This window comes from Phaseolus vulgaris, chromosome 6 (genome assembly GCF_051622355.1).
Source record: "Phaseolus vulgaris cultivar YP4 chromosome 6, ASM5162235v1, whole genome shotgun sequence".
In the NCBI taxonomy this organism is placed as follows: domain Eukaryota; kingdom Viridiplantae; phylum Streptophyta; class Magnoliopsida; order Fabales; family Fabaceae; genus Phaseolus; species Phaseolus vulgaris.
This window is the reverse complement of record NC_143503.1, coordinates 15,010,145-15,022,085: the sequence shown is the minus strand read 5'-3', so window position 1 is coordinate 15,022,085 and position 11,941 is coordinate 15,010,145. Positions and strand designations below refer to the sequence as shown.

Below are 11,941 nucleotides of genomic sequence, written 5' to 3'. Positions count from 1 at the left end.
ATCGGTGTGGGCTTTCAGGACATCGGGGAGGTATTCTTTGGTCACTAGAGTGGAGGTATCAAAGACAGCTTTTGAACTTGTCAAAAATTCGCAAATTCCTTGGTCCTTTGGAGACAGATCTTCTAACCGTCGAGCACTCTGGAATCTAGGGTTTGGTGTCCAATACAAGGGAAAACCGTTCAATAGGGACGAATCTCCTGTTGAAGCTCGAATCTTGAGAAATCGACCTTTAAAATTTTTGTAAGACGATTGGAAGAGGGTAAGTAAACCTCTCCTAGGGGCACCGTTTAGGGAAACCCACAAATGGTGGCCTAAGTGCTTGGCCTAAAAAAGGTAAAAAAAGACTTTCATAGTCGGCAAAATGTTGAGCTATTTCGATGTAGCTGGGCATGAGCTACGTTTAGCTCGGTCAATAGTTACTTTGCAAAAATGGATAGGGGTAGACGAAGAAGGACCTTTTTGAAGAAGGTAGCATAGAAAAAACAAAAGGGACCATCAGGGTCCGATGACTCGTCACAGCATATCGGTTCCCCCTCCTTACACTCTATTGTTTTTACGAAACCCTCATGTTTATTACTCAGAACACACTAACCTTCCCTTAATTCTCTAATATGTAAACGGGTGGTATAGTAAGAGGTCTCTTTAAGGAGTTCTTTCTTAGCCCAAGGGTATGCAAAACTATAATCCATCGTCGGAAGCAACTAAAGCATAAACACGAGCATAATACAAATGCAATTTAGGACAGACAAAATGAACGGAATGTAAATTAAAAATGCATTTCTCGTAATGCAATCAATAAGCTAAATGATGATCGTCAGTAAAGTTAGGTGGGAAAAGAATACCTGGTGTGACGGTGATGTGCGGTGGCGCGAAGGTGAAAGAAGAAGTTTGGAAGGAAGTTCCAAGGAAGGTTTAGAGGCAAAGCGATGAAGAAGGTTGGGGGTAATGTGATGAAAATGAAAAGAGAGGAATGTATATTCAAAAGAGGAAGATGAAGCGGTAGTGTTCCCCCACCGTTGATGCAGGTGTCATGTGTACGCTCCACGTTAGTAAGGTAAGATATCTTTTCGTGAGACACTTCGGTAACCGCGTCCAACTACCCACTTAGAAAACTTCATGCAGCCACCAGTACTGGAGAGCCTCTTCACCTTGTCAAGCTCGGCTTGAGCCTGTGGGGCTTTTGTACTGGTCGAACGTGCTCGGGTCCTCAGCCCAAACACTTAAGCATAGTAAGCTCGGTTAGACAAATTATACCCAGCTCGGTTTGACAGGTTATACCCAACTCGGTTTGGGGAAGGTATGGGCCCAATGACAAATTATGGGGTCGACCCAGATGTTGTGTATACTATAGGAAAAAGATAATTAAAGAAAAAAATAACAGAAGGAGTAGCAGAATTAGTAAAAGGGTATATATCTTTTAAATACAAATAAAAGTTGTTAGGGATGATGTGGCATTACACCCGAAAATAAAGGTACACGTTAAGAGAATGTTCTTACGGTTGAAATTATATTCTTGTTGTTGATATTATATTCTTGTTGTTAAAACAATATTCTGGTTGATGAAAATCGTTTAAAGAATGTCTATAAAAGAGGTTTAAGACCCCGAGTAAAGGTAAACTTTTATGAATTTGATACTAATACAAATTTTTAGTTTGAATGCTCTCACTGACTTGATCGTTGGAGTGTGATTAATAGATGGAGTCCCCTTCGTCACAAAACGTCTTCAACTCGGTTCAACACCCAAGCAAAATTGCTTCAGCCAAGAGTTCACTTCCAAACCCAACCGAAGTCAACCGGCAAGAACATAAAATATAATTTATTAGTTTATATATTATTTTCAACTAAAGTGTTTATGTTTTCAAAAAAATATTAATGAAAATATTCTTTATAAATTAAATAAAAAACATTATAAATTTTAAATTATTTGGTCAAATATAAAAAGAAAATGAAAGAAAAAATTATGTATATGTATATTTCAAAATCCATACAAAAAATTTCATGTGGAATTTATAAATAAAATAAAAATTGGATAAATATAAAATTATTTGGTACAAAATAAAATTATTTTGAAAGCAAATATTATGTATATTTATACTTTAAAATTTATGCAAAATCTCATGTGAACTTTTGTTTTCAAATTAAACTAGCGGAAAACTTACCTACGAATAAAAATTTCATAAGAAAATTTACCGCGTTTTCATAATTCGCAGTAAACTAACTTGCAGAATAAAATTTTGCAGGAAAATTACCGCGGATCTTTTCTGCAAGAAAGTTCACAGGAAGATTTTCTGCACATTTTGTTGCAAGAGGAAAAATTCTTAAATAACTCTTTATTCAGTGACAAATTAGAGAACTCATTTTTTACTAATTTTTATATAAAATTCAAAGCTCGACAAAATGTAAAATTTTAGTAGTTTATATTAATTAGTCACTTCAAAATAATGTACCCAACAACCAATCTTGAACCAAAATAAAGGGTGTTTAAAAGCATATAAAAGGGACTCCTACATGGAAGCAAATTCTCCCTTTATGATTATTTTACCTGTATTGGTACTATTGCATTTCTAGGCTCTGAAAATGGCACAATCAAGCATATTTTTGTTTATTTAATTAACCTTAAACTTGAATCTTATGTAATCTTTAAGATGGTAAAATATATAAAAGGGAAGCACTCATGATAACAGAAGCACTCTGAGTATATTATTTCCTTTATTCGCAATTTCACCTTTATCTTTTTGAAAACATGTCACTCTTTATAGTACTGTTTGTTACTCATATTCTTTCCTTCGAGGGTATGCTATGAATTTTTCATGAGAGAAAACATATGGGCCACAAAAGCCACATGAATTTTGTACTATGTAATTCACTATCTTTCTTTATCTATACTGAAGTTAGTTCATCACTATTTTGGCTTTGCATTTTAACTTGCAGTGCTTTTCTTCACTCTATAAATACACATTGTTGGCTTTCAAATATTTGTCTAAATACTTTGAACACCAACATGTCGTCTAAGCAAGTTTCCAGCAACACTGTTCATCAGGAGAAGCTCTTGCTTAACCCATTTGAAGTCAATGACGATCAGATGTTGGAGAAAATCTACATGACTCATTTCCATTGTGTTGAGAAGTATGATGTTGGATCTCTTTATAGTATTGCTTCAAACGTTATCAACCACTCAATTGAAATTGCTGATTTGATCAAGGTAACTTCAACCACTTCACACTCTTCTATTTACAGTGCTGTGCACATCAAACACAATCATATATATTCTCATTGAATGCAAATGATTGTGCAAAGCATTTATTGATTCCAAGCTCAACTTATCTAGTGTATTGGAATGATCAATTTGTTATCTATGGATTGTATGTACAATTTTGGAGACAAAAAATCAGGATCTGAATTGCATTTTTTATCCCATTGTTGAGATATTTGTTTCTGTAATGATTTGTATGTGACTAGCAAATGATTGTAAGTTCTTTTAAGTATTTTTCAATTTTATGTACAGGAGAATGGCCAACAAATTGAACAAGTCAGAGAAGAAAAGGATCCATTAAACTCTTTCCCTCGACTCCCTACCTTGAAGCGAATTTCTTGTCAGGTAAAGGCAGAATTAAATTTAAAATTTCTTTCAAAATAGTATGAAGTTATTTAACCATGAGTTAACTCTGATTTTTCAGAACAACTAATGATTTCTCTGAATTAAAAGCATACATTTCTGTAATACATAATAAATAAACTCATCAAAGTAGAAATACTAAATTTGAAGCATCAAATAATATATGGTAACAATTTTGGGTGTTGACACTAGCACTTACAGAAAAAACAGAACACAGCTTCATGTTCAGACTGAAATTGATTAAGTTTATAAAAGAGTGAGATTTAACAATGGGTTGCAGATGATTTGCACGGCTCGTGGAGAGCAATATGCGCATCAAACAACAATGTTGATCCTTGAACAGCTGAGAGATTATTCCTGGGATGCAAAAGCAGTGATAGCTCTTGCAGCTTTTGCCCTTGAGTATGGAAAGTTTTGGCAACTTGCCCCTATTCCTCGAGATAAACTTGGAAAATCATTGGCAGAGTTGAATGGACTTCACAGCCTGATGGAAAACCTACAACAACTAGCTAACTTCAACAATTTGGTGAAGAAGGTGATGCAAGTAGTTAAATGCATCACTGATTGGAAGAAGCTCATTACTGGAGAGTATAACATAAAGGATGTGCCTTCTATAACCGACACTTTGCATGAGATTCCTGTTCTTGCTTACTGGACAATTAGTACCTTGGTCACTTGTACTAGCCACATTGATTTCTTGGGTGACAAGTAAGCTTCTTTTATTAACTTAATATAATGTCATGCTATAAGACAAATCAACAACCAAATTTCATCTTGCCAAGCCAAATCAGTTACATAGATTGTATGATATCATTTGACTTGACACTATTAATTACAAAAAAATCAAAATATTATATTATGTGAGATTGAGAGCAAGCCATGATATTACAAATTGGTCGTGAGTTCGAATCCAGAATCAAGCTCTATGCAAGGTTCTTATTGTTAATGGTGACATTTCTCTCAACAACTTCTTCCAATATTCTTTTTAAGTAACTCCCATTATTATAGGGTTATAGAACATGAATCTTTATTAAGAAGTAAACTTTAAGCTTAATTCAACCTTAGAAAATTAGCTTATAAGGTGAAGTCTGCATTCACTTATATACTATGAAAGATCTTTATCTTTAGTTGATATTGAATCTCTAATAATCATACCACTCCAATATCTTCTTTGATACAAATCTCCATTCAATAAGGGAGAAAGAGAAAAAGTGAAGTTAAGGGAACCAACAAAAAGAATGGTGTGTACTCCTTCAAGTTGCTTTTTGTGTCTCTCTCTTGTAACATGTAATTGTCGTGTTAATTATTGACATGAGAGGATCCAAATCTGCTCTATGTATATTAAAATTTTGTATAATGACTCGTAATTGCAAATGCTTGGATTCAGGGGTTATAGATATGACTTATCCAAATTTGACTATAAGCTGGACTACATTCTCAAAAATTTCACGGAGCATCAGGAGAAGTGCAACACACAGATAGGTTAATTATGTGTTCAGTGCTTTTACAAATCTTTTATATGAACATTAGAAGCATGTTTCCCTTAAATTCTCTGAACTATTAAAGGGTGATAAATTGAACTACAATAGGGTATAGAGGTAAATGTTCTTTGTGTTGATTGCAGGGCGAATAGAAGATTACTCAAAGCGCAAGGATATTATCAACAATTCCACTGAATGTGACATTGTAAAATATTTGGAAGCTCTTATTATCCCTACTGATCCTCAGGATCCAAGACCTATAGTGTATAATGTTCTTACTGCAAAAGAGGTATCAATTAAAGAAATGTCTTAAAATATTCTATCTTCACTGCTACTATTTTCTTATACTTTAGTATTAATCGAATGTATATAGAAACTAAAAAGATGATGTCTTTAAAAGTAAGAAATAAAAGTTAAAATAAAGATAATGAGTGATTAAACTCGGTGTAAACAAAGGGTTTAATCATTAAAGTAAAGTATCATAGTTTTTGAGTAAAATAACAAATTCATTGTGCATTATTATCTCCTTGACTTATATACAGGTTGGAGTTGGAGTGTTTAAGAACAAGCATGTCTTGTTGTTCATTTCGGGCATTGACAACATTGAATATGAGACTCAGCTTTTAATATCAATTGATGGTAAATTGAAGGAAGAGCCAAGAGAAGTAGAAGGTTACATGAAAGATGATTTCAGTATTTTGTGGATCCCCATTGTGAGTGTTTGGGATGAAGAGCAAAGGAAAAAGGTAGAAAATATTACTGAGGTTGGGTGGTATGTGGTGAAGGAATTCAATTTCCAAACAGGTATTGATCTTATCAAAGAGGTATTCAACTACAAGGATAACCCCATTATCTTGCTGATTAGCCCCCAGGGTAAAGTGGAAAACCCTGATGCAAAACAAATTATTTCCATGTGGGGGATTGAGGGATTCCCTTTTAGAACCTCTGATCACACCCGACTTACTCAGCAATGGAATTGGTTTTGGACTGAGATGAAGAGCCTCAGTCCAACAATAAGGGAATTGGTAAGCTCCACAAACTAATGCTTTTTCTATTTGATACATGTATGTATTGAGAAGTAAATTTTAACCTTATAAAACTGACTTAAAAGGTGAGGTTAACACCAACTTATATACTATGAAATGTCTTTATTTCTAGTCGATATTTGTTGGACTGATCAGGCCACCTGTTATCGAATCACACCCATAAATATATAGTCTTACGCACTGGCATGCAATAAGAATATCTCATAGTATATAAATGAGTGCAAACCTTATCTTATAAATCGATTTTATAAGGTTGAGTTAGGCTTAAATCCTCTTCTTAATAACACACATAATTCATTGATGGCTGTTTTCTTATTGTTGAATTCTTCCAAATAATCTGCCACAGTTGTACCAGTGCAGTGCATCCAAACAAGTTATTTAAGTTATTATATTACCTCTACATGTCACACAAAATGGAATCATGTTATGATGCTTATTTACTAACTATATCTTTAATTAACAGTTAAATTTCTATGCTAAATAATTTTATCTGTGTTTTTTATGTCCATAACTCAGAGCAATAGGGACTGTTACATCTTCATTTATGGAGGTAGCAACACCAAGTGGATTGAAGATTTCACCGCAGCTGTGGAGAAATTGAAAAATAATGGAACTTTCAACCTAGTGGAAACCACAATTGAGTCCTATAAACTGGGAAGTGAGAGCCCCAAGATCGTTCCACGCTTCTGGATCACCATTGACAACTTGCTTGCCAGCAGGAAACGAATAAAGAAGGGTGGTGAAGAAGTGAAAGACTCCACAACAAGAGAGATTCAGAAATTGTTGTTCCTCAAACAAGATCCAAATGGATGGGCCATTCTTACAAAAGGGTCTCACGTGAAGCTTCTAGGTCATGGTGAGGCTATGCTTATAACTGTCAGAGACTTTGAAGGTTGGAAAGCGAAATTGGACCATGAAGTGAGCTTTGATGTAGCTTTCAAGGACTACTATGAGAAATGCAAGGTTAAGACTGTTCCTAAAAAATGTGAACATAGGGAGTTTGCTAATTACCCCACAGATATTCTAGCTCACTTACCATGTCCAAATAAGTGTGGACATGAAATGGAAGTAGCTTCTGTTAAATACCAATGTTGCCATGGTCATGAAACCAGTGACATTGCCTAAGACAATATGCATGCATTAAACAACTCTCACATCCTCAGTGGCTTAAATTTGTTTCCATTTCATGCATTAGACTTCTTTAAGTTTGGTTTAAATTTGATTAGTACATAATGATTTTTGTGCCTTTTGTCTTAGGTGGGTATTATTGAGTGAATTGTTTCGAAAGAGAATAACTAGTTCTGTGCTCTTCTTGATTGTGCACAATCATATTCAATCCCTTTTTGCTACTCATGCTCTTTGACTCGGTTAAATATAATTGTGTTCCTTTATTCAGTTAACTATTTGACTCTTGATTCAGGACAAGATTTATATATTGTCGAAACAAAAAATTCAATTAAAACAATTTTAAAACCTTTTCATCATATTTTAACCTTTTAAAAACAATTTTTATGGTTAAGGTATATTCTTGTGATTTCTTTGTGTGAAAGACTCACAAACACATGTAATGAAAGTTATAACATTATCACCAAATAAGTTCTCAAAAGACTTGATTTTACTCTTCAAATCCAACATTTCGAAGTTAGCTTCTCTTAAAAACATTGCAAAAACCATGACTCTTCCTTCAAATTCCATTGCATCCAATCATCCTCCCCATGGAAGTTGCTTTTGTTCTTCATTTTCTACAAGGAACTTCATCAGTGTCATTGCCCATCAAAAAGTTACCACCCTTCAACTCATCTAACGTGGTAAACTAGTCCCTCCAATAACTCGTGTAAAAGGAGCATTTAGAATCCAACCCTAACCTATTAATTAATGGTTGTCTTGAAAGGATGGTTAACACCATGTCATCATTAGAGGACTCCGCCTTATGAACTATAGCTTTCACCTAATCTTGCTTCTCCAATCTTGGACAATCATTCCTTTAATGCTCCAGCTACTTGCAATATCCACAAATGTCTTTAGAATTAACCTTATTTTTTTCAACTTCATGACTTTCTAACTCATAAGATGATGCAACACCCTCATATTGATGGAAGAGTGTCTTTATGTTGAATTGAAACTTGAATTTGATGGTGGCGGAAGCTTATGGATGAGGCATGCAAGGATCTCACTTAGAGAGTTGGACTCCTTGAAGGTGCATGTCATGTGTGGAAAGTGAGTGGTGAGGTCATCTCACTTGAAAGGTGAAGAATGAAGATCAAACTTTTATCCCAGGAAGACTAGGAGACAAGAGTGTAATTGGCACAAATTTGGCAGCAATTCACTCATATGATTAATCTTGCAAATACATGAGCCAAACCGTCTTATTTATAGTGTTTAGAGGGCTGAAAATTCAAATGAAAATGGAGGGAAATTCAAATGAACTTCCATCCAAAAAGTGGCGCCTAATGAAGCACATGGGAGGGGCGTGACTAGTGTTGTACGCTCACCCCCTCTATGGGCTTTGTAGACCGGCCTTGGTTAATTTAGAGGTTTTAGAAACCCTAAATTTACCTAGGTTGGTGTTTTAGGTGTCAAAATTAATTCTAAGAAAAAGTAAAAATAAAGTTTCTATGCTAATTTTGACAAGAAATTAAAGTCTACTCTACACTAGAGTTTATGGCATTTTGAACATGTATAAGAAGGTTTCTCTGCCATCAGTAGTAGCCTCCAGTCTTCTTGGATCTTCTTGGCCATAGCTCTAGTGGTTGGCCCAAATCTACTCTTTGGTGGGCTTGCATTTGGACTTGTGCTTAGGCCTCTTCCATCACATATTCTTTCAGAAGAAGTTCCCTTAACTTAAGACTAGACAATCTCTTCAAGTATAATGCAATCCTTCCCTACATTCAAAGAACTTACCAAGTTCTCATAAGATGAAAAGAGAGAGAGAAATGATAAAAAAATCATTGTTGCATCTTCATCTTCTACCTTGACGTTGATGTCTCAAAGATCCATCAATATTGAATTGAGATCAAAATGAGCCTTGAGTGACGTACCTTTCTTCGTAACCTGAACAACCTCCTCTAGAATAGAATCTTATTGCAAATAAACTTTGTCATGAACAACTTATACAACTTTAGTCAACGTTGTTGGAGTTTTCTCCTCTGCAATCTAATAAAGAACCTCATATAACAATGATATAAGCATCATAAAATTAGTCATTTTCCTTTAAAAGCTTTAGAACCTTCCTCTTTGTGTGTGACATGATTTCGAAAAGTGGTGTCTACGTCCCTTTCTCCTTAAGCAAGGCTTTGATCTTGACCCATAGTTTGAAATTGTTATTCTTGTTGAACTTCTCGATCTTGGATATGGTACTCATCTTCTTAGAAAATTATCATAAACACAAAACAAGATTGAATGTAACTCTAATACCAGTATTGTGCACTTAGTGCTTAAATGAGCCCAAAGAACAATGAAATACTGCAATATTGATTGTTAATCACACCAAAAGAAACTACAAACAAAAAAATATAAAGGAAGATAAAGATGAATAATAATATCGTATTAATAAGTGTTACAAAAGGTACGTTGTTGTTCATTACTGCTTTCCTTTTTGCAGTATTAGTTTCCCCAAAATAAATCACTAAAGAACTGACCAAGACAGCCAACACTTTAACTTTCACTAAGGGTGTGTTTGGATTAGGGAGGGGATTTGAGGGAGAGGATTTAGAATGATTTGAGAGGAAAGTGAGGTTGTTTGGATTGGGGTATATTAGAGTAGATTTGTGAGGAAAGTTTATTGAAGTTTGTAATTGATGTGATATTGGGAAAGATTATTTTAATTTTTTAAAATGTATAAAATGTAAGTTTACAAATTTAATAAATAATAAATTTTTAAAAAAATTATTAAAGAATTTATTATAAAAGAATTTAAAAATATATATTAGAATTAAAATAATTTAAAATAAAAAATTAATATTAAATTAAATAAAAATATGTATTAATAATTAAAATTAATATTTTATTTATTATTTATTTTATTATAATATAAAATTTAATATTAATAATTAATAAAAAATTATAAGTGTTATATATATATATATATTAGAATATAGTTTACATATATAATTATATATAATTTATTAATTTAAAAAAAAATAGTGCCACGTCATCTTTCTCCACAAATCTTCTCAAAAGAAAGAGAAAAATTTAAGGCACAAAAATTACATCGTTTTTCGGGATTTTATATTTTTTTTTTTCGTTTTTCCAACTTTCTGCGCTCTCCTTCTTTCTTTGCTTTTCCCCGCCTGGATACAAACAGGCCCTAAGAGAATCCGTAAGATCTGCACTACTTGTTCACCCCAATTAAAAAATTGAAATCTCAGTTTAAAATGTATTTTTATTTTATTATTGGTGATTTTGAATTATTTTTTAATCTCTTTTTCTTATTTTGCATCATGCGAAAGGGAAAAGGATTTGGTATAGTCCACATGCCTTCTGCAGAATATGTGGAAGACAACAATGAAGAATATGTTGTGGAAGACAACAATGAAGCTCTCCTTAACTTGATTAACTCAATTGGACTTTTAGAGAAAACCTAAAAAAATTCTATTTCAAAATGGCTGAAATAAGATGTGCAATAATATTTTGGAAGTTTCATTTTTTTTATTGGGCTTAGTTGTATTTTATTCTTTCCTCTATATTTTTTTTAGAAGATAAACATTTACATCATATTTCAAAATATGCATATATGGTGTTATGATTTTGAAAAATTCAATCCAAATCCAAATATGTGGATTGAATTTTAAATCCAAATCTTTTTTTTTTTATGAAATTAATTTGGATTTTTACAAAATCCAAAATTCAATCCAAATCCAAATATGTGGATTGGATTATTTTTTTATGAAATTAATTTGGATTTTTACAAAATTCAAATCCAAATATTTGGATTGGATTTTAAATCTAAATCCTTATTTTTTATAAAATCAATTTGGATTTTTATAAATCCAAATCAAATCCAAATCCATATTTTTATAAAATAAATTAATTAGATTTTAAATCTAAATTTATATTTTCTAAAGAAACTAACATAATATTAATATAATAATAAATTAATTGGATTTTAAATTTAAATCTATATTTCCTAAAAAAAACTAACATAATATTAATATAATAATATGTAAAAAAATAATATTATATAATAAAATAATAATTTAATAATATCAAAAATTATAACTACTATTTTTTAAAAGTTTGAAACTAGTTAATTTTGTTCATATCATTCTAAAACCAATCCTGCAAGAAGAAAAGTTGGAAGCATTAAAGAAAAAAAAAATACTAAAGACAGAATAAACCTTCAATATGCAAATTTATGTGGTCAAATAACATATTGAAATCCAATTCTTGAAGCTATCTTCGTCAACAAATAAGAACAAAAAGAATAAAAACCAGCAAAGAAATCAATAACAAAATCAAACCAGATAATTTTGTCACCTAATCATTCACAACATAATTTTCATTGAGACTACAGACCAGACCACGATCACAGATCTCACATTTTTAACAAGCAACTAATCAAATTCAAGCACCAATTAGCCTTCCCATGTGCCCAACCTCAAATGAACCCTTCCAAGCACCAAAATACATGCCAAAACCCACCAATGAAGGATACCTGAACAGGACAATGGTTGTGAAAAGGCAGAGGATTTAGTTTGGCAGAAGAGGGAGTGAAGGAGAGGTTAGTTCCTATTGAGGCAGATTCATAAATGATGGTGCTTGGAATGGTTGATTCACTGCCTCTATTCATTGGCAAGGTC

At 32.8% G+C, this 11,941-nt stretch overlaps 1 protein-coding gene across 1 annotated transcript; it reads left to right on the top strand.

Moving 5' to 3' along the window:
• Nucleotides 1-2,892: 2,892 nt before the first annotated feature.
• LOC137831047 (protein SIEVE ELEMENT OCCLUSION B) lies at nucleotides 2,893-7,479 on the top strand. Its single transcript, XM_068638554.2, has 7 exons — nucleotides 2,893-3,202; nucleotides 3,506-3,598; nucleotides 3,897-4,324; nucleotides 5,004-5,098; nucleotides 5,241-5,386; nucleotides 5,640-6,122; nucleotides 6,660-7,479. The coding sequence occupies exons 1-7, from the start codon at nucleotides 3,002-3,004 to the stop codon at nucleotides 7,266-7,268; spliced, it is 2,055 nt and encodes a 684-aa protein (XP_068494655.2). The 5' UTR covers nucleotides 2,893-3,001; the 3' UTR covers nucleotides 7,269-7,479.
• Nucleotides 7,480-11,941: the final 4,462 nt, after the last annotated feature.